We start from the raw sequence: 24,410 nt of genomic DNA, 5'->3' as shown, positions 1-24,410 counted from the left end.
GAAATTCTGTCCATAAAAGTAAGGAACAGAATCGGTGACAAAGGGCAACTTTGGCGGAGTCCAACTCTCACTGGAAACAAGTCCAATTTACTGCCGGCAATTCGGACCAGGCTCTGACACCGGTCATACAGAGACTTAACAGCCCTTCTTAGAGGGTCCGGTACTCCATACTCCCGGAGTACCTCCATGGGTGAAAAATACACCAAAAGGATATACAATTTTTGAAGTAAATATGCATTTTTACAGCAATTTTTAAAATAAAAAATTACTACATATTAAGGTCAATAAGTTCAACTAATCCTGAATATTTTGGTGACATTCAAAGAGTGTGAACAGTTCTCACACTGTCTAAAGATGAGCTTAAAATCTGCACCTTGTTATACAGATATCTGAGGTAACTACTTTTTGATTTCAGTTTTCAACATTTAACATAAACCTCTCTCACGGAACACCTCAAGTCAGGACTAGGACAACTTTTCACCATCTCAGTTTTTTTTAAAAAGACAGAAGCAGGTTAAAACTAACCTCATGCTGTTAAGCTTTCAAGTGAGGTGATCCAGCAGCATACTTATGTAAACTTCAGCGGGCTTCACAGCTCAAGGATGTAATATTCACAGATGATCTGTGGAACCAGCTGGCTGATACATCCTCTCGCAGAAGGCTGTGGTCCATCAGGACCAAAACCTCACGCCACAAGAACAGTTTCTTCCCATCCGCTACCAGCCTTATCAACAAGGCCCAGAGCCACCCGTGACACTTGACACTGCCTCTTTCCCTCCCCCGTTCAGGACCTACAAGCTATACCAACGTAACATCTCCAGACCTGCGTTACATTAATGCACAGTCTACTGTGTAGACTGTGTGTGTATATATATATATATATATATATATATATATATATATATATATATATATATATATATACACACAGACAATATGTATATTGTCGGCACCATCAAAACAAATTCAAATTCCTTGTAAGTGCAAGCCTACTTGGCAATAAACTTGATTCTGATTCTAATTTGAGACAAAAAAAATTAAATAAAAAAATAACTAGGACCGTTGCAGAGCCCATTTTAAATTTATCTGCTGCACAGACAGTTTAGTTTTTAGAAGTCAACACATGTGACTTAATTGAGATAGTTCGATACTGAACTGCAAACTCAGTGTCTGTCACTAAGTAACAATGGGAATTAAATTATAACCTTTTCAACCAGTTAACCACGAGGAGGTGACTTGGTATTCTGTTTTCTGTGGACCAAGAGGTCAGAAAGAAGGGCTAGAACTAAGTAATGAGAGGTTGAGAACAAAGAATAGCCCAACAAAATATCCAGTTAAAGTTAATCACTGTACAAAGGAAAAGACTAGACAACCATTAAAAAAGAAATATCAAAACAGAACTAGTGGAGAATAGAAATGTTACCAAAAATATGTTCTTAACAAAAATATCCTTTTGTACTTACTTGACAAGAACACTTTTCTTCTGTAGGTAATCATATACCCCAAAGCCGTGGCTGGTTCCAAATGCTACTAGCTTCCACTCTGAGTGCAAAGTGAGGGCAGTGACAACAGCAGGAGGCTGGCACTGGACCACAGTAAAAGGCTGAAATCCTGGGGGGAAAAGAACAGGTTCCTCCCGAACATCCAGTTGTGTGTGGCCCTAAAAGACAAGAGGCAGTAAACTGCTGTTACTAGGGCCGGGTGATGCAGCTTCAAAATTAAATGCACACACACTTACATATACATACATATACAGTGCCTTGTGTAAGTATTCGACCCCCTTGAACTTTTAGACCTTTTGCCACATTTCAAGATTAAACAAAGACATAAAATAGTAATTTTTTTGTGAAGAATCAACTACAAGTGGGACACAATCATGAAATGAGTGAAGTATGTGTGATATTTGAAACTATTTCAGAAATAAAAAAACTAAAAAATTGTGTGTGCTATACACACACACACATATATATATATATATTAGGGCTGGGCAACGATTAAAATATTTAATCGCGATTAATCGCACTGATTAATCGCGATTAATCGCGATTAATCGCATTGTATTTACAAACTCCAAGAATTAATTCAAAAGTAGTGTAAAGAGCACTTGTTCTGCTGCCATATGAACAAAAGTGTTGTAACATTTGTAGCACTTATTTTATACTGGATATTTTCAACCCATCTATTGAATTTAGTGCACTAGTTGATCTTTTCTTCATAAGAGAACAGCAGCACTGCAGCCAAAATATGGCCTTTTTTGACCTGCTGTATATTAGCCAGTCCCTAAGCTTGATGTATCATTAAACTGTTGACCTTTTGGGTTTTGTGGTTTTTATTTTATTATTACAATTAAATAATAAATAATAATAATAATAATAATAATAATAACAATAATGTTATGTTCAGTGTTTTTTTGCTAATCCACCTCTTATATATTTCAATCCTTATGTAATTTTGTCTGTGTTGTGTGCACCTGCCTGTTGCTTTAATCCTATAAATTTCCCCGTCGTGGGATAAAAAAAGGATTAGCTAATGTTATCTTATCTTAAATAACACTTTTTAATATATGTACTGGGTTCTTTCAAGGTCTTAATTACATGTTATGTGTGGGCTCCAGTAACATCCATCCATCCATCCATCCATCCATCCACTGATCTACCTGGATGTTCCCTGGAGGACTGAAACGCCTCAGTCAGTGACGTCTGTGGGTCTGTCGGGGCAATGAGAGAAGTTTCGTCTCCTATCTCCGTTTCTGGGGCTCGACGTTTTCATGTTTTTTCACGTGCTTAGATAAATTTGTTGTGTTTCCACTGAAATGAACCGGCTTTTTACAAAACATACAGCTTGATTTCATTTACGGTATTAAAATAAAGCCAAACGGTGCTACTTCCCCTGTTTTTTCGCTGCTGCGGTCTCTCTCAGCTGTTAGTGTATTAAGTTTGTGTGAGAGCTCAGTGGGCGGGCCAGGCTGAGCCTGCGTGCTGATTGGCTGACGCCGCTGAGCCATGTACGAGAGGGGAGGGGGAGGAGGAGTGCTGCCGTGACAGCGCGCTGCAGTCAGCGCGCCTGCTGACTGACACTGACTGAAAGCATGTGAGCAACATGCGTTAATGCGCGATAAAATAAATATCGCCGTTAATAGTCTAATGAATTAACGCGAAATTAACGCGTTAACTTGCCCAGCCCTAATATATATATATATATATATATATATATATATATATATATATATATATATATATATATATATATATATATATATATATATATATATATATATATATATACATATACACACACACACAAACTCTTGTAGGTAAATGATGAGCGTTGAATCAAACTGTTGAGTGACATAAAGAATAAAAAATTGTTTTCAGGACTCGTCTTACCTTCCACCGGAATCCCTCCTGTCCCTGCAACAAATCCACAATTTTTGCCTCCACTGTCTGCTCTGATGCTTCATCATTCAGCTCCAGCATCAGAATCTACAACCACAAAACACAAAAAAACATGGTGCATTCAAAAAACACTTGTGTACAATGTAACGGCTAAAACACACATTTTGCGTTTTAATTTCTATGCTCCGTACAGCATTTCGTCCTGAAACACTGGCTGTGTATAGGTTCTCTCTAAGGACCACCAGACTCGCAAGATCAGGTATTCATGTCAGAGTATGTCACAGAAATTCCGCCACCATAAACAAGTCAGACAGCAAATGCAAAGCTGCAGTAGCTGCTTGAAAAAGCTCAAAGGTTGCTGCTCCACATTATCCATTTTCTGTACTTCTGAGTTCCTTCCATGGGTAAGAACATTTTTTATCTAACTGTTTTGATTATTTTTTGAGCTCTGTTTCCAGGATGAACCTAGTTGGAAATTGCATGCAGTTAACTTGAGATTCAGATTTTTTTTTTCTATTTTCCTGAAAGTGATGTGTTTTACTTTGCCAATGTGTCTTTCTTCCTGTCTGAGTCATGACTTTCCCATCCAATTCCTTGGTAGTTCGTAATTGCTACAACTACATGCAATCTGTTCTTTTTTTTGGATCTGGTGTGTTAGAGACTTAAGCAGAGCCAACCAGCCCTTGTTTAGCACACTAAATAAATTATTTGGGTGTTTCATGAAAACACACTGCTCAAACCAAGTGAAGGAACACTTTTTAAATCAGAGTATAATATGAAGTCAGTTAAACTGCTAAGTAGTGGAGGAGATTGTTAATCAGTACAGCTCTTTAAATGATATTAAAAACAACAGGTGCAATAAATGAAGAATGAGCAGCAACACCGTTTTTGCAGGAAGAGGCCACAGATATTTTTGTTTTTACTGCTTTTGACAAGGGTCAGGGTCACTACTGGTAGCATGAGGTAATACCTGGACCCTACAGAGGTTGTATAGGCAGTCAAACGCTACCAAGAGATATATATATATATATATATATATATATATATATATATATATATATATATATCCCCCACAAACAAAAGTCTGACCACTCCTAGCTGAGACCCAGTCTATTCTTGCAATCTACATGGCACAGTAGAGTCTGCTTCTTCTTGCTTGCCACTCCTTCTTTACCTTCCTTTCTTGCCTGAGACAAAGGAAGAGGGAGACGGGCCTGAACCATGAGGACTCACAGGCCCAAAAAACAGGAACCAGCACCGGGGAGAGATCTCTCTTCGCCCGGGGGACATGACCTGGGCAAATCCCAGTTAAATCTGATGTCTTAACCTCAGCGTCAGGAGCAAGAGGAAGGTGGGACCCACTTTTGCATGGTGAGGAAAACCTGCTGAAATCGTGACTGCAACCGGGTCAGAGATGCTGCAGGACATCCAGGCCTCAACTGATGCTCCACGCTTCGGCAAGCTAATGGCTACATGCCTCCAAGCTGCCCGGCCACGCTGTCGGTTAGCTCATAGCTGCAGAGATGCATGCTAGCCCGCTGCTTAACAGATCAACAATTTTCCCTGCTTTTCGGTACTCCTTCCTTGGATGCCCAAAGTGGACCAAACTCACATGAGGCACCGACAGGTTGGACAGAGAGACCCAAAGGGAAAGGTTACATATTGGAAAATGTTTGTGATGCATCAACGTGGCGTTTTAAACAAGAGGGCTAACGGAATTAGCCCATGCTAGCATCCTGTTCCATGGCATTGCTGATATGGTTCAAATGTGTTTTAGGGTTATAACAAACGTTATCTCCACCGGTGTTCATACATTGATGGGATATTAATGTTTATGTTATCCGGCCACTCATTATGACTAAAATAAAAGCCGAAGCTTTTAAAGTCAGTGCCGAAAATCTGCTAGCCAAAATGCTATTTAGCTCCTGGTCACATCCGGTTCTAGACCCTCAAAGGGAGCTTGTTTTAAAGCATAAAGCTTGTTTGTTTCGCTCCACCATCGTTCGATTGTGCTATGAGCCTTATTCCCGCATTAATATTGAATATTAATGTCGATTTAAAGGCGTTTTAGATTAACTTTAAGAGTAACCAATTTTAGCGACTGATCGCTACAGCAACCCCTAGCGTCTGGAGGTAGAATCGCATTAATAAAATCCGCCGTTCATAAAGTTTAAGTGATTTTACTGAGCAAACCATTCTTTAAAATATTATTTCCTCAAAGTACTGTTTTGTGTTTACTCAGGATTTGCATTGTGAATGGGTGGAAACACATTCCAAATGTTCTGAATTAGTGAAGCTATTTAACCTAAATTCACATTATTTAAGATGGACTTTGGTTCTTTAACTGAAGCAAAATGTTATTTCATCAAATAACATTTTGTTTACTCAGGATTCGCATTGGGAACGGATTGAAAACATGCTAAATGTTGCTCAAAAATTAGTTAAGATAATTTAACTTCATTCCAAGCTCTTTGAATCAGATCTGAAATGAACAAGGATTCAATGAATTATTCTGATGATGAACAACCACTTTTGTTTTGTCTTATGTGTACCTTTGCATGTAAATGTTGCAAGAACAGTTTTTTCTCCATCTGCTACTGGCCTTGTGAACAAGGACAAGAGCCACCCGTGAATCTGGACACTGTCTCTCTCCCCCCGTTCAGGACTTACAAGCTTCTGCGTTACATTGACGCACACTCTGCTGAGTGTATACAGCTTCGGTGTATATATCTTTTTACTTCTTATTTTACTGTATTCTTATTTATCGTCTGCATCATCAACACCAAGTCAAATTCCTTGTAAGTGCAAACCTACTTGGCGATTAAACTTGATTCTGATTCTGAAATAGTTACTTAGCTTAGCTTCTTTTTACCTTCATTTTGCTTAGCAGTTTAGTTAAGTTTCACTAGCCTAGAGAGGATTTATTGATTGAAATATTGTGTTAATTCAGATAAACAGCATTATAGAGTGATGTTGTTTGGATGTTAATTTTATTTCTGTTATTAAAGTTGTCAAACTTATTCTGTGTGTTTGCTGTTAAAAGATCGCTAGTGCTGAAATTCATCCCTTTCAACCATAGTCCTGACATCAGCTTAAGAGCCGATCATCACCAGACAATACTTAACAGACAGAGACTTATTTATGAAACATTAAATAACTTTAAACAGTGTATAATTGCACAACATTTGTTTTTTTTAACATTTTTGGAATGACAATGACCTGGATGACTGAGAATTTTCACCAGCAAATCACTCACACACACACACACACACACACACACACACACACACACACACACACACACACACACACACACACACACACACACACACACACACACACACACACACACACACACACACACACACACTTATTTACCTCGTTCACTCCCTCTGATAACTATACTTTTGATAAAAATTGGTTTTATGTGGTGTGGATTCAAGCAATGCATTAAAATTCATAACTTATGTCACAAAGTTAACTTGTAGATCAAACCAAGTTTATATATTTGAGAACTAAAATTTTTTAAAATGAACAGTTTTGAGATTTTCTTATTAAACTAATTAAAATTTTTTACATGTCCTGTCTGGCAGTGTAGCATTAAGGATTGCTGTTTTAATGCCAAAGAGAACCCAACAGCTTTACATTCACAAATAGAGCATTACTGCTATCAACATAGAGCTCTGCTTGTTTATTTTAGGATTATTTCATGTTTAATGGACACAAAAATTAAAAAAAAGGAAGAGAAGAAGATAAAGTGCTAAAAGGGAGAAAAGGTTACAAAAATAGAGTAGAGGAAAGAGAAAATACAAGCGATAACATCTCTGGAGTCTGCTTCTGCACCTGCAGAGATATACATAAAAAGAACAGCAAAACCCACCAATAAAGTATAACAGGTTTTTGTGCCATCAAGCCAGGAGAAAAAAATCTGAGCGTTGTAAACAACATGAAACTGTTGCATTCACACAGGGACTGCCTTTCACAGCAAGGGGACTTGGCGTATAAAGGCTTGCTTTCCACAGACAATCGTTCTCATTTCCCGTTGCTTCGTGGGAGCAGCATTGGGAAGCACTCATCATCCTCTGCTGAGCAGAGGACCCGACTGGGTTTGGAGAACTGCCGGCTGGATTGAAGCTAAGTCTGCAGTCCTACGTCTATGTAACCAGACGCCGGAGTAAAGAATCCATCTATGCTGGAACCAGCCTTGTGATTTTTCTCAGCTGTTGCGGGAAAGATGACTCGAGACGGGGCGGAGTGGTCTCCTCGCCTGGGGCCAGGCCAAGCTGAGAGGAAAAGCTGATCTGAAATCGCCTGCTGCAACAGACTCACGAGAGCGGCTACTGGAGCTGCTTCCAACAGCCACGTTTCGGCTAGTTGCATTGCCGCCAGCCCGCTAATCAGACAATCAGCCTTCACCCAACAAGCCTTCACCCTGTCTGTTTCAACTGTTTCCAAATGGATGCCCAAAGTGAACCGAACTGACACAGAGGCACTGACAGGTTTGGCAGAGAAATAAAGAGAGAGAGTTAAATGGTTCCTTTAGAATAGTTTACTTAATGCGGTCCCACGGTGTTTTTAAAATACGTGTAGCTAACCAACGTAGCCCCTTAGCATTTTGAAACCAAGCATTGCCGATGTAATAAGAGTTGTTTACAGTTATAACAAACTTTATTTCCACAAGGGTTTTATGCATTGATGGGATATTAATGTTTGTGTTTTCCGGTCCGCTTATTATGACCAAAATCGAACTTGAAGCTTTTTAAATTAGTGCCGAATGCCCGCTAGCCTAATGCTATTAGCTTCCCACGCTATTATCATCCGGGCTACCACGCAACTACGGTTCGTTTTAAACATAAGGTTTGTTTTCGTTTCGCTCCACCATCGTTCAATAGTGCTACAAACATTTTTACCACATTAATATGGAACATTAATATCGATTTAATGGTGTTTTTGTGTAACATTATGATTAACCCATTTAGCGACTGATTGCTACAGCCACCCCTAGCTTCCCATGAAACGTTCTAAAGATATTGATTTTTACTGAGCAAATCATTCTTTATTTTATCAAATCACGTTTTGTTTAACTCAGGATTCACATTGTGAATGGGTCGAAACTCATCCCAACTGTTCTGAATTAGTTATATAATTTAACCTCATTCCACATTCTTTAAGATGAACTTTGGTTCTTTGACTTAGATCTGCAGTAAAGCAGGATTGACTGAATCATTTGGATGATGATCAACCATTTTATTTTGTCCTTTTGTTTCTTTTGTGTGTGCATAGTTCCTTAGCTTCTTTTCTTCTTAATTTTGCTTAGTAGTTTTGCATAAGTTTCACTAGCCTAGTAGAGAGGATTTGTTGATTGAAATGTAGTGTTAATTCAGATAAACATAATTCTATAGTGATGTTCTCTGGATGCTCATTTTAATTCTGTTACTAAATTTATGAACTTGAAGAGAAGTTGTCACTCCTCTATTCCATATGTGTGAAGAGTTTGCTGTTAAAGGCACTCCAGTGCTTGAATCAATCCTTTCAACTATTGTCCTATTATCAGCCCTTAGGTTGATATTCAATGGACAATACCTAACAGAAAGAGTGTTATTTATTAAACATTACATAACTTAAAACAGTGTGCAATAGCACAAGAAGGTACTAATAAGCAACACCTTAATAACATCACCGAAAAATATGTAGTATTATTTAATAAAAGATGTATAAAGTGACAGCCAAAGCTAATGATAGGCCACTTCCCTCCTGTCTTAAGCACAAAAGAGCACCTTTTTATTTCAGGTTTATTTTGTGTCAGATTTGCCCGTGGTGTTCCATTTGGCCGCTGGGATGTTCTGTTTTTTAGGGTTCAGTGTTGACCATGAAAGAGCTCTTATTTGGCAATATTGTAATTTGTGAAAAGCTTCTATGTGCAACTGTGGTTAAAGAATGGCTCAAATAAAACATTGTAAATTAATTTTTATTTTGCAATCAATTTTCAAACAAAAACGAATGACATGTTAATTTGAGATATACCAGTGCAACTTTAGGCACTATGTGACTAAAAACATTTGTTTTTCAAGGTTATTTGAACATATTGTGATATATGTCATGTATTGTGATATAGCCCAAATATATCGGGATATTAGATTTTCTTCATATCGCCCAGTCCTACCTTATGTTAGAATCAGGGCAGTGTAGTCCAACTACTCTGCCCTCCCGATAAAGATGGATAGCTCCCTTGTTTACCTTCTTCTGCTATCTCTCTGATGGAGTTCTTGCTTTTTTCTGTTTCACCTTCATTGAGAGCTCCTTTGACCACATATTGTGTTCACAGAAACAGCTTCCAAATGCAAACACCACACCTGGAATCAACTCCAGACCTTTTAACTGCTTAATTGATGACAGGTTAACGAGGGGAGAGCCCATGCAGCCTTGTTATTTATTTTGCAGTCTTCTGAGTCAATTGTCCAGTTACTTTGGGTCCATTGAAAAAGAGGCCAACTATATAGAGATATTAACCATATTAAGAAAATGAGATATCCATCTATCAATCCATCCTCTTCCGCTTATCCGGGGTCGGGTCTGGCAGCTTCAGTAGGGAGGCCCAGAATTCCCTCTCCCCAGCCACTTTGGCCAGCTCCTCCGGGAAAATCCCAAGGCGTTCCCAGGCCAGCGGAGAAACATAGTCCCTCCAGCGTGTCCTGGGTCTTCCCCTGGGCCTCCTCCTGGTGGGACGTGTCCGGAACACCTCACCAGGGAGGTGTCCAAGAGGCATCCTGACCAGATGCCCGAGCCACCTCAACTGGCTCCTCTCGAGGTGGAGGAGCAGCGGCTCTACTCTGAGTCCTCCCCGGATGACTGAGCTCCTCACCTCATCTCTAAGGGAGAGCCCAGACACACTACGGAGAAAACTCATTTCAGCCGCTTGTATCCGGGATCTCGTTCTTTCAGTCACGACCCAAAGCTCATGACCATAGATGAGGGTAGGATCATAGATCGACCGGTAAATCGAGAGCTTCGCCTTTTGGCTCAGCTCTCTCTTCACCACAACGGACCGGTACAGCGCCCGCTTCACAGCAGACGCTGCACCAATCCGCCTGTCGATCTCCCGCTCATATGAGGAGTTTAAAATATCTATTTAATTTTATAATAATAATAATAATAATAATAATAATAATAATAATAATAATAATAATAATTATTATTATTATTATTATAAAATTAAATAGATATTTTTAAAATAATAATAATAATAATAATTAATAATAATAATTGATCTTCATTGATCTCACAATGGAGAAATTCACTTTTGCATCTTAACCCATCCCCTTTGGGAGCAGTGGGCTGCCACTGTGCGGCGCCTGGGGAGCAATGGGGTACCGCGAGCAAGCTATTTTTAGAACGTGACGTCACGAGACGTCATATCACGTGGTACGCGGTAGGGCAAGTTTGCTGTGTCCTCCGCTGTTTCGCTGTAAAAGAGCTGTGCGTTACCCTTGGTTTTACTCGGTAAAACGACTGCTTTTTCCAAGTCTAAGACCATGGTTTTTAAACATTGTTGCTATGGAACGTGCAACAGCGACTCGAGGTACGGAGAGAAAAGTGTGCGCTGGGTACACCGGTGCGGTCGGCCTACACAACAGCTCAACCCGGAAAAAGTTACCAAATTCACGTACATATAATTTTGTTGGAGGAAAGGACCCAACCGAAGAACATCCTGACCCAATTCCAGCGACATCAAGTAGTGAAGCTAAACTACTAAGCTAAGTGTTTTATTGAAGCTTAAATCTGATCATACATCGAACAGCTCACGACGAAACGAGCCATCCTTTGTTACACTTTTGTCATGTCTGCGTGTCTGCGTGTCTATCCTGTCTCGCGATATTGGCTTAGGTCCCTAAGTTGACCATGATTGTTTGTTTTGTCATTATTTCAGATGACAGATAGGCATGATAGGAGGCTTACAAGTTAATAATGAAGCGCCTGCTACCATGATAGCCTACTCAAAAACATTTCAAGTAAGACAAACATCAAACAAACAATTCGCCATGAATTTCTTAAGGGAAAGATTCTGAGATGTAAACAGTTGTTTTGTAGCTACCTTTTGGCAACATATATACCGATTCCTGGACGGTGATTACAAACAGAAAAAAAACGGCCGACGACGCCATGAACGCCGAGGAGGAAAAAAACAACGACTTACCGTTCGATCAACTCAGCCCGTTTTCCGGTCTTTTTAAGCCATCGACACTCAAGCCATCGTTTGAGCTGAAGGTTGGTGTGTTCTTCGACAGTTCGACCAGTAAACCGTGCGCCTGGGACATCGTCTTGCGAAAGTTTAACGGCTGCAAAGTCCGTCATATCGCTGTTTCTGTTGCGCGTGTAATGGCTGGTGGCTACGGGCGCTCTCTACCCGTTTGTCCTACCAAAGCAGCAAGGGGCGTTGCTCTTGAGATGGTGACGTCACGTCGTACGCGGTACGCCATTGGGGGTTAAGGGTCTTGCTCAGGGACCCAGAATGGCAGCTTGTGGGAGTTGAACTCAGAACCTCTGGGACCGAAGCTCTGTGCTCTAACCACTAGGCCACCACTCCCCCTCCATCTTCCCCTCAATCTTCATGTGATGTTTAAAAATATTTAGACTTCACAACGCTGGAGGTTAAAAGTTTTATTGATTTCAAGTACTCTCCCGACGCAGGGGAGACAAATTCTGGCAGGGATAAGTCCTTTGGCACGACACCTGTGCTATCCTACCGATTTCTTCTCTTATTGTTCCCAGTTGTTCTCCATTTTCTTTTTCGAAATCGTCTCAGCTCTTCCAGAATCAGTTCCAGGTCGCCCATTGGCGTTAGCTCCTTCACTAGTTGTTAGCTTTAGCTTCACGTTCACACCATTTCCCTCCTGCCTCATCACCCAGTGGCAAATTGTAACCCCTTTCCCTTGTCACTTTCAACTTATATAAATACTCCGTTTGTTCTGGGATTTACATGAAATTACTCACGTTCTGTCGGGAGTTTTCCCGACCGGAAGTCTAGGGACCGGAAGTCCCTAAGCTTTCATTTTTGATGTGGTATTATTTAATTTTGCCAGAATATGTATTTATAAAAGCAGTACTTGATGTTTGTTAATAAAAAGCCAAATTAGTTACACAATGTCCCTTCAAGAAGAGAGATCATATTTTTCCCCATTTTAGCTTGTCAATGACTGAATGCAATCTGCTGTGCTTCCTTGGATAGGAAACGTTTTTTAACAATCTGTCTGTATGATTTGATTGAATTTGACTTTGTAAAGTGCATTGAGATGAGGTGTTGTGAATTGCCGCCATTTAACTAAAATTTTACTGAATTGAAATACAGTAAAAGAAAATATTTGGGAGGGTTGGTTTCACATAGGAGTTTGGAAAGAATGGGGTGAGAGGAAGATGAATGATCTAATGTTGTGACTCTAAAGCATCCGAGCAGCAGATATGCTTGCCGAGAGAGTTCGGCCACATGATCATGCTCTGTGTTTACATCCCACCCTCCGCGGAAGCCGCCGCCGCGTGTGAGCGGATCCACGCCGCTGTAAACAATCTGCAAACACAGCACCCCCGCGCTCTCCTGCTCATCACAGGGGACTTAAACCATGCCTCCCTCCGCTCCACCCTCCCCACGCTCACCCAGTACGTCACGTGTAAAACAAGGGACAATAAAACGCTGGACCTTTTTTATGCTAACGTTAAGGACGCCTACACCTCCGCCCCCCTCCCCCCGTCTGGGACGCTCAGACCACAACCTCGTCTACCTGCTCCCCCATTACATTCCACTGGTGAGGAGACAAAAGGCACAGAAGAAGTCAGTAAAAGTTTGGTCAGACGAAGCCAGTGAGAAGCTGAGGGACTGTTTCAGAACCACAGACTGGAGCATGTTCCAAAGCTCTCATGGAGATGACATCAAGAGCCTGACTGAATGCATCACTGACTACATGAACTTCTGTGTGGAGAGCATCGTGCCATCACGACGGCTACGATGCTTTCCAAACAACCCCCGCTGGGTGACCCCTGAGCTGAAAGTCCTCCTGAACCAGAAGAAGAGGGCTTTCTACTCAGGGGACAGAGAGGAGCAGCGTAGAGTCCAGCGGGAGCTCCAGTGGAAGATCAGGGCAGCAAAGAAGGATTATGGGAAGAAGATGGAGGAGCAGCTGGCGCAGAACAACGTCAGGGATGTGTGGAGAGGTCTGAAGAACATCTCCGGCTTCGGGCAGAGGACCAGCAGGGCTGCAGATGGTGACACCAAGTCTGCAGATGAGTTGAACACATTCTTCACTCGGTTCGACTCCCCCCACACTGGCCCCCTCCCTGCCGTCAACTCTGCACACGTCTCCAACCACCAGCCCTCCAGAGACCTACCATCCCCCCCACCGCCACTCCTATCAACGACTGACCCATCCACACCTTCAGCCCTACCTTCCTCCCCCCTCACAGTCACACCAATGCAGGTGAGAGGTCAGCTGATGAGGCTGAAACAGAGGAAAGCCTCAGGACCGGACGGCATCCCCCCCAGGCTGCTGAGGACCTGTGCAGATGAGCTCTGTGAGGTCCTCAGCTACATCTACAACCTGAGCCTCAGCCTGGGGGTGGTGCCCACCCTGTGGAAGACCTCCTGTGTGGTACCGGTTCCCAAAACACCGCATGCCAGGGAACTGGCCCACTTCAGACCAGTTACTCTGACCCCCCACCTGATGAAGACCATGGAGCGCCTCATCCTAGCTCACCTGCGCACCGTGGTGAGCCCCACCCTGGACCCGCTGCAGTTTGCCTACCGGCCCAACATCGGAGTAGAGGACGCCATCATCTACCTGCTGCAGCGGGCGCTCACCCACCTGGAGACCACTGGGAGCGCTGTGAGAGTTATGTTCTTTGACTTCTCCAGCGCTTTCAACACCATCAGACCGGTGCTGCTGAGGGAGAAGCTGGAGGACGCTGGGGTGGACAAACATCTGGCTGACTGGACCATGGACTACCTCACTACGTGCGGCTGCACGGCTGTCAGTCAGAGGTGGCACTCTACAGCACCAGGGCCCCCCAGGGCACCGTTCTGTCTCCGTTTCTCTTCACACTTTACACCTCGGACTTCACCTACAACACGGACAGCTGCCACCTTCAGAAGTTCTCTGATGACTCGGCCATTGTGGGCTGTGTGTCTGAGGGGAACGAGGTGGAGTACCGGTCGGTCATCATGGACTTTGTGGACTGGTGTGAGAAGAACCATCTGTGCTTAAACACCAGTAAGACCAAGGAGATGGTGATCGACTTCAGGAGAAGACCCCCACCTCACTCACCTGTGAACATCCAGGGGCAGGACATAGAAACTGTGGAGAGTTTCAAATACCTGGGTGTTCACATCAACAATAAGCTGGACTGGACTCATAACACCGACGCCCTGTATAAGAAGGGCCAGAGCCGGCTCCACCTCCTGAGGAGGCTGAGGTCCTTTGGAGTGAGCCGGCCTCTGCTAAAAACTTTTTATGACTCTGTGGTGGCCTCAGCCCTCCTCTACGCTGTCGTCTGCTGGGCTCCTGGCAGCACAGAGCGGGACAGAAAGAGGCTGAACAAGCTGGTGAGGAAGGCCACTTCTGTCCTAGGCTGCACTCTGGACTCTGTGGAGGAAGTGGCTGAGAGGAGGGTGTTGTCCAAGTTCACATCCATCATGGACAACACCTTTCACCCCCTGCACCAGACTGTAGACTCTACAATGCTGCACTGTAACTGTGACCATAACTGTAATAAGTAATGTGCAATAACTAATGTGCAATAATCTAATTAATACACTGTCCTACAACCCGTGCAATAATCCTGATGCTGCTGTCAACATCTGAACATATCAACACCTGAACATAAGTCAGTACACATGTATGTAGGCGCATAGATATATGTATATATTTAAGTATATAGATATGTTTATATATATATATATATATAGACCACTAAGAATGTAAATAAGACATCATATGCCCATTCCCATTTCCTTTTTTGTATTTTTTGGTATTCTTTTTGATCCATTGTATATATGAAGATTCACTGTATATAACTGAATGCACCTTCCCTACTCTGCACCTTCTTGTATGAGCCGATGTGACGAGTGAATTTCTCCATTGTGAGATCAATAAAGACTATCTTATCTTATCTTATCTTAAATGGAAGAAGCCAAAAGAAAAAGAAGTGGAGAAGAGGTCCAATGGTATGATGTACATTATGATGTAACCACCTACAAATAGTGAAGGGAATAATATTTCTCAGCAACCATGTCCTTTGCCAAGAAGAACATCGGGAGAATGTTCATTTATATATTGTTAGGATATCAACAAGGTCAAGTGGAACGAGCTGTTTATCCCAGAACTGCATGGCACACTTAGATGGCACTGACCCAAAAGATTGGCACATATCTATCAGATACCACCCCGGAGGTGACACAGCTTCCCTGCTGATGTCACAGTTTGGATGTGTACCGCCCTTGTATGGGTGTGTCCCGAGATCCCTTTATAATGTTTGTGTGATGAGCACTCGAGGCCTCCTGCCGATCAGGGGCCCATCAGCGCTGGTGTGACTGTAACTATTTCTCTGTCTTTACCTAGATAAAATATAACTAAAAGCATACTTGTCTGTTTTATGCTTCCTACATTCAAGGTAATAAGTAAGTGGGGGTCGCCTGACTGGGTAAAACGAACTGGGTCCACCGAGGGTGTTTCACCTTAGACACGGCACGGTGAAACAGTAACAAATTGGTGTTTCCACCCGGACCCAAAGGACGACATACCACCTTCCGTTTTTTCGGTCAGGACGTCATTCCGGAAGAAAAACACACAGCTTGCGGCCGCAACAAAAGGTAAGGAGATTTCATTCATCTCCTAGTGTCTTTTTCTTCCTGGAGGGCCGACTTTTTGTATTTCTAAAGGCAGAGAAAGGTTTGAGGATAATTGTTTGCAAACGTGTCGACAAGAACTTGGGATTTGCGTGCGGTCACAGAGGTGAGAGTCCGGGAATCCTTGGCCAGGGTTCCGAAAATACTGTGCACCTTGAGAATTTAGGGTTTAAAAGGTCCCCTTGTTAGGCACAGAGGAAAATACGTGTTCCTCTGTGTGTAACATAAAAGCGGCCATTCTGACAGACACGCCTGTACGCGTGGCTTCTAAAACATCGTGTAGCCTAGAAAATGTGGGTTTAGATGCCCCCTTATTTTCCGCGAGGACGAACATAAAAGTCGTTTTTGCGGTAATATAAAAGCAGCCTTTTTCGAAAAACGAGCGCGTATGAGATTGAGAACAAGACCTGGCAAATACACAATAGTATGAATGCGGAGGTTTGACGGAGGGTGGCTCTCTGTTAAAACCCCGATTACAGACAAATATAGAAAATCAGCCAGTGAGTTCAAGATATCTAGTTTGAGAAGCCGAGAACCTGTCGTAGAGACAGCAATGCCGAGATATACCCGTGAGCTGGACGCACACACAACCAGCAAGACCGAAGGTACGTACAGAGTTAACTAAAAGATTGGCCAGAGAGTGTGAGTGTATGTGTGTGTGTGTGTGTGTGTGTGAGACACGTTATTGTCATTGAGCCGTGGAAGTGAAGTGAAGGGTAAGGGCCTTCTCATCCTGAGTACACTGGCTCATTGAAATTGCCGTGTAAAAACACAATAATAAGGCATATAGGAACATAATAAGTTTTGGTGTCTGAGAGATAAAAAATAAGCTCTCATTGGACCGGGGTCAGGACGCTGTCCCAGCAGGTTGGCCAAGACGTGTGAGTGCTGGAATGGCTGAGAATCAGGCAGAAAATGAGCTCCAGGGGGGTTCTTTAGGAACACTGCTGGAGACAGGAAAAAGGAGCATAATGGCAAACTTCCCACACAAAGATGCTGAAAACCATTTAAAACAATTTGAGGAGTGGTGTGAAAAAATGAGGAGAGACGGGGTTTTTGGTGATACAGAAGGGTCACCACCAGAGGCCGAAATGTGCACTTACTATTTGCAGATGTTAAAAAATAGATTAGCCCTAGCACAAGTAGAAACGGGTGATGCAGGTGAGTTTGCTCGAGAAAAATACCAAAAAGAGGAAATCAAAATAGCAGGCTTGATAAAACTAACTGAACTGTATTTCAGCATGTGCTTCTCAGGCCTCGACAAACAACAAGAGAGTGAAAATCTGCAAGGGGTAAGGGAATCATCTTCTTTCAAACAAGAAGGTAAGTACACAACTATGCAAAACAATCTGCATGGTGATAAGGGAGAACTGTTATCCAAGGCCAGGAATGTGGTGACTTCATCAGACCCTTCGGTGCAGGTGCCTGGTATGGTGTTATGTGGGGGACAGATAAGCTGTGACGTAAGACCCAGATGTAACCTGCGTTCTAGCGAAACTGATCTTTCTTTACCTGCAACAAAACAAAGTGTGCAACTGCCATTGTTTCAGACTCACAGTGCTACAGGACAGGTGAATGCAGCTGTTTACAGCCCTCTTTCATGTGCTGACAACGTTCATCTGAGGCACATGTTCCCTGATCCCAGAAAAGGGGCGCACCTTTGGATCAAAGCATTCGTGGAGACTTTAAGCGGGTATGTATTGGCTATTGGTGATGTGAGGACTGGCTTATCAGCATACCTGGAACCACAAGAGGTACATGCGGTTGAAGTCTCTGCTGGAACTGACGTACTAGGAACAGCTGCCCCTTTGGCCCCAGTGGCACGGCAACTTTGGAGCACATTGAGGACATTTTTATCCAGTAAGTACGGATTCTGGCCTTTTTAAATGACACTACACGTTGGGCAGGGGAGACGGCTTCAGCATATGTGAACAGAATGTTGAAAGTTTGCGCGCAAGCTGTCTGTCTGATATTGTTGCCTTCGTCATGTCTTGTACAATATATTGTGTCTGTTGAAATGAGATTATTGAGTCAGAGTGAGTGGGGGAGAGACTGCTTGGATCCGCGGATATTGAGTGTGTCTGTGTGTGTGTGTGCAAATGGGTCTTTGTGTGTAAGTGAGGTTACAGATAAATGTATTTGTGTTTTGTTTTGGGGGTTTTTGGCGCAGGGGGGTGTTCAAAGTGCAACCAGTTGGTCGGGGCAGTTGGATTAATAAGAAAAAGAAAAGCGAAAGTTTTTAATAAAATAAAAAATAAAAAGGAAACGGAAACGGAAACGGAACTAAAAGGGCGTTGCACCGGGGAAGCATTTACGTGGGGACCGACTGGAACTCCCGGTGTGGATAAAATTGTTCGTAACTATTAAATGCAACGTATAACTTTCAAAAAGGGGTAAGCGTCCAGGTGTCTGCGAGACACTGAGTTGTATCCTTGCGGGGCTGAAGAGTAAAACCGTGTTTGGACGAAACATTCGGGGGTCGTAGCCAGCGCAAGCTCTCCACTTTTAAACTAAGCGGGAACTTAACATGTTGAAAATACATCTTTCGGCGTTGCTATAGACGTTTAAAAACTATGAAAAACATAGAACTATTTAAGACAGTCAGAAAAAGCAGGCCTGCACGTGTTTGTCTGTCTGAATGTCATCTTTGTATGTAAATGTATGTATTTGTGTATCGTATGTAACTAAACGTTCGTCTGTGTGATGTTCATGGTTTCAGAATGTTCATTTGTTTTGGGAGAACTGCAGCTCCGTAATTCAAATGACGTTTTTAATCATGAACTACGTTAACTAAAAGCTGAAGAAAGGTAAAGAGAGATTTCAATAACAGTTTGTTTTCTTCCCACATTAAACATCCGGCCAAATTAAATTGTTACACTGAGAGATGTTAACGTGTCTTAAACAGAAAATATCCCAGGGCTGTAGGAACTACTTGGGACTAGGGATAAAGGTTTTTGTTGTTGTTTGGAGCTTAATTATGCAGAACAGTAACCAGAGGTGTTGGGGCTGTATTCAGTTATGCTATTAGATTGTGCTTGGCTTGTGTTTGTCAATGAATTCATGACAGCTGAAATAATAACAGAGAAAAAGCTTTTATATTGTAATTTTAGAACATTAATAAAATGGCAAACAGCATATGGGGAGCATATGGGAGAATGTTTGGGAGAAATGGAACTGGATGGGATATGTTTAAAGGGGAGATTTTTAACTAAGGATTTTACAGCTGCCTAAAAAGAAGAATTTAAGAGCATTAAGATATACATGATTTTTGATTTAAATAGATGAGACAAACTGTGCTTTAAACAAACTGTATGGGACTAAATATGGTTGCTTTTCTAAGGGTTCTGTATTAATTTATTTTATTTCTTTTTACTGGGGATTTGAATGCAGCTAATGAGAAATTTTGAGAAGTGTTAAGATATCACAAGGCCACATTAAGCATGTCATCGGTTACAAAAGCATCTGATGTTATTAGTTATGCTGAGCTGAGGCAAGCCTCAGAGGGTCAGTTTAACCTGAAACAGGACAATAGATATGATAAACAAATCTGACCATGATGTAAACATCTGAATGTTTATGGCAAGGCTGGGTCTGTGTGTTCTGGCCTGGGGGCACGAAAACTATGTCAGAGGGAAAAAATAAAATAAAGCCAGCTTCTCAATGTGCTGAATTACGGGGAAAACTCTTATCATGTATAGAAAAACACTAGAAGCTCAAAAGCTTGAAAGAGAAAATGGTTGCTTTAAAGTTTCACCCTTGACCATTTAAGATTGAAAAGCATTAATAACTAAGTTTGCATGATCGAAAGAGCTAGAAAGAAATCAAAAGAATGCTATAAGATATTGGAACACACATAATGCACTCCTGGGGAGACTTTTTACTTTCGGGTTTTTATTGTTTTGTGCATTTTTGATTATTTCTTTGTTAAATGATTCCTTTGCTTTAATTTTTACATCACCAGCGGCAAAAAAGTGACAACATTTAAGGTTGTTTGGCAGATAATTTAAGAAAAGGAGAAGTTTTAATACAAAACGCTGAAAGAAAAGGAACAAGAGATTCCTACCTCCCCTGGACCAACCAAGAACTTAGACACATCACATTAAGAACCAAGACACTAAAAAGACCAAGACACTAGAAAGACCAGGTTTTCTTTTGTCACCTAATACACTAACAGAATTGTTTTTCTCTGAGTTACTTCTTTCAGATGATGTGAGATGAAACTGTAAAGCCACCTTGTTCTGACAGAAGACTCTGGAAAGTGAGCTCTTTCAGGCCGTATGGTAAGAAGTCATGATCTAAAATGGACATGCAGGGATTGACAAAAGTGACCAAATTATGCTAAGTTTTAACAAACTTATGGCAGGTAATATTGAGACCTTCTAGCCAAGACAAGGCAAATTTATTTATAAAGTACAATTCAGCATTCGGTATCCTTCTAGAGGTAAGAAGGTGGCTTTGGAAATTGTTCATGTACCCCTTCCCACTGCTGCCCTCTCTACTGACTCACATTAACATTTCTATCCTGTTTTCTGCTTTTTTTCTTGCAAGGAAACCTGGTCATATATAATTGGAATGTGCTAACGGAGAGATTTTAGTCTCTTTTTAGGCATTCTCAGAGACAAGTTAGTACCAAGCGGTGCCACAGTGGTCCAGAGGACGGAGAAAAAGGTGATGTACTTGACTCCTGCCTAATCCAGTTTTTAATCAAATTTAGAAAAAAAAAAAAAAAAAAAAAATCAGTAATTTTTGCAGAAGCTGCATAGAGGTTTAATGGGGAATGTGATGCTACAAGGTTAAGAGAAATGTTTTTATTAATGAACTTATACAAAGAGGTTGAACTGTCTGTAAAATATTTTGCTTGGATAAATTTTTAAGGGATCAAGATCTGGGGTAAAGGTGAAAAACTTCAAGAATAATTTTGTTTTAGAGGGAACGATGTGGTTGATTTTGTTTTGAGACAGTTTTCTTGTAATTTTTGTTTTGATTTTTTCTTTTCAACTTATTTACACTACACTACGGATGAAGATAGACAATTCTTGTATTGGAAAATTTGATTTTGGACAAAATCCATATTGGCAAAATGCTGGCAGAATTCCTTGTGGTTTCAGACACAACGATTGGAGAAAGAATATTCATGGACAACGCTTGTCCTGGAACGATGTTGTGCTGTTGAACTGAGACATGAGGACTGAAAATGGACAACTAATTGCGGGGGAAAAGACAGAGGCATCGGATAACCTTCAATGGACCGCAACACGAAACAAAGATGAGTTGGCAGACACCCCTTCTGCATTTCACATCAGATTTTCCTGCACATAATTAAAAACACAAAACACACATTAGAAACATACACATTGGCGGATGCGCTTAGAAGAAAACTTTCAGATTAAAAGCAATCAAGATTATTATTAAACCCCTAGGATGTTAATTGTTTTAAGTCAGAGCTGTTATTAGCGAGCGATAAGAGGGTCAAACGCATTCGGACAAGTGGTACTGGTCTGGAAACAAAGCTGGTAGAGATTTTGGGCCGCTGATAAGAAGGATTTTCTTTTACTTTTCTAACAAGGTTTTTATTTAAATCATTTAAAATACATATAAATATGTTTTGGAATTTTATTAACCCCACAAGGGGTTTTGAAGTAGATTCAAAGAGGCACCTTTAAGATACAATAAGCTTCATAAAATACATCATGCATGAGAAGAAATAGGGGGAACCGCTAAAAGACATCCATTTTGCACCAAAATATTAAGTTACGGGATGAGAGCATAGAGCAGCTTAAGTAATTATGCTAAACCTAAAAGGTTTGACAACTTATATTGGGGATTACATAGAGGGGCCGTTTAAACGTAAAAGGAAAGTGGATAAGAACAATGTATGCTATTACATCAATGGGCGATAATTATGATCATGACAAAACTAGTGGGCGAAAAAGTTAAAGTAGGCATTACAGCAACAGTTAATAGCATAACCGACTGAACGAACGAGTGAGCAAGCTAATTTTTCAATATAAGCAGAATAACTGCAGGTTTAGAATAATGCCTTATTCTAATAAATAACTTGGGTAAATTAGGGATTAAAGCACCAGTGTAAATAGTTTGGAATTGTACGCAGTTACCTAAAAGGTGTGAGGAGACTTAACAACTATCTGTTTGAACACAAAATAGCACAATAGTTGTTCTTTAACTAAATGTTAAAACATCCAGAAGAAAAAAATAACACATAAACATAGTTTAGCCATCTATTAACCTAGTGGTCTTTTAGACCAGGATAATCTAACGATCGTCCTCTTGTACATGCAGAAAAGTAATGAGGTCAATTAGATTAGTTGGACGTTTGGTATCTGGTCAGGACAGCAGAAGCACTCCTGGACACAAGATGAGGATAACAGCTCCAACATGATATCAATGCATGAAGGTTGGCTCTGAGGAACATCAGAGCTGCAATGGCATCAGACAGTGACACTCCTGCTGTGATAAAGAAAATCTTGAAAAGAACTATGCATGACTGCTTTGCTTCACAGGTGATGGAATTCAACTACAAGGTTTCACGAACATGACATGGAGAGGTTGGCGTTCAGGAAACGCACCTAAAACACACTCTTGGACTCTTTGGGGTAAATGGGCTCTAAAGGGGGACACTTAACAGGAGAGAAACTGAAAGCCTGGGCTTACGACGAGAGACATTTCAGACAGGGGGTGTGGACACCCAGGAATTGCTGCTGTGGTTTGAAAATGTCAGAGATTTGTCGCAGGTGGTGGAGTGTTTCAATGAACCAGGCGCTTGAAACCAGGTTGAACAAAGGAGACGACGTCGTGTTCCCACAGGGATTACCTGTAACCTAACACTGACTGTGAACAATTTTATGTTTGGGGTTGCTGGGGTTGCCAAAAGGAGCATCGGAGATGACTTTCTCTATCCTGACCAGGTTCACACTTAAAATGCAAAGAAAAAAAAAATTATAGAGGCCAAAACAAAGACGGACATAGAGAAGTGTTTATACAAAGAATTCCACTATTCGTCAATTTAAGGTGCAGATACTAAGGCTAAACAAAGAATTAGAAGAAGGGCAAAACTTAAAGCTGATCATTTACCAATGGGTGGTCAATATTTAAGAGGTTTTAAAGGAACTGCACAATTTCTTCAATGATCACAACAGACAGTGATTGATGAAACAAACAAGCAAATTCTAGAATGGGAATTTTTAATCTGCTGGGACAAGACGGTGCAAACATAAAATAAGGATTTATAGATCACTGGGTGATATAAGATCACAAAGGTAATAATAATAAATGTATGAGAATGTAAGAAAATCACTCGGAGTAATGTCTGCTTAAAGTTTTTCAAGGATAAACTAAACACATGAGAACAAGAACTAGATACTTGTTAAAGGGTTGATTTACTTGGGGATATAATTATGCTTGGATGTATTATCAATTAAACTAATGTTGAATGACTGAAAAAGGTTTAAAGACCTAGAGCAGTATGGAGCTACTTACATGGTCAGGGGGCGATGTGTTTAATAAGCAACAATGAGTTACTGCTCACAGCATACTACAGTTTAAAGGTTTGTTTCAAACAAGATTCAAACAGGGGGACATAAGATAAAAACCAGGGTCGCTTACAAAAGCTGTCTGTTAAAACAAGCAGAAGGGATTAAAAAATCAAGAATTAATGGGGTTAGAATTGCTCTTCGCTTCAGGTGGAGGGCGCATTCAACTACAAGTCTTTTGGGTTGATGCACGTCAAGCTGAAACTGATTCACAGAACTACTTCCTGTCTCCGCCTTGGGCTACACCCACTTCCTGAATAGCAACCAATCACAACTCCGTGTGGGCGAGGGGCATGCACACACTTCCTTTCTCTTAGCTGAGCTTTTCAAAATAAGACAAGAAGTACATAGGGCTGCTTCTTATTAATATCACAACATTATTCTGCAAATATGTATAGTAGAGCTTTCTTTTACAAACTTAAGGGTTTTTCTGTTGGACTTTTTAGAAAAATGTGAAGTATTTTGGAGCTGGTTCAGTAAGAAGTTTCTGAAAGGTTTTAATACAATTCCTTGTGTGCTAGATAAATTGAGATGAACCGTGTCACAGTAGCCATAAAACATATGATGATAAATTTC

At 41.3% G+C, this 24,410-nt stretch overlaps 1 protein-coding gene across 4 annotated transcripts in view; it reads right to left on the bottom strand.

The window, feature by feature from the left end:
- Positions 1-24,410, bottom strand: part of llgl2 (LLGL scribble cell polarity complex component 2) — a 132,702-nt gene that overhangs the window by 62,948 nt on the left and 45,344 nt on the right. For all 4 annotated transcript variants that reach the window (XM_036133180.1, XM_036133177.1, XM_036133179.1 and 1 more), the window contains 2 exons: positions 3,387-3,482; positions 1,464-1,660 (listed from right to left, as the gene is read on the bottom strand). In XM_036133180.1, the coding sequence (XP_035989073.1) occupies positions 1,464-1,660; positions 3,387-3,482 (293 nt within the window). The remainder of the gene's footprint in view (positions 1-1,463; positions 1,661-3,386; positions 3,483-24,410) is intronic.

This window comes from Fundulus heteroclitus, unplaced genomic scaffold (genome assembly GCF_011125445.2).
Source record: "Fundulus heteroclitus isolate FHET01 unplaced genomic scaffold, MU-UCD_Fhet_4.1 scaffold_59, whole genome shotgun sequence".
Taxonomy (NCBI): domain Eukaryota; kingdom Metazoa; phylum Chordata; class Actinopteri; order Cyprinodontiformes; family Fundulidae; genus Fundulus; species Fundulus heteroclitus.
This window is presented reverse-complemented; position numbering and strand designations above follow the sequence as displayed.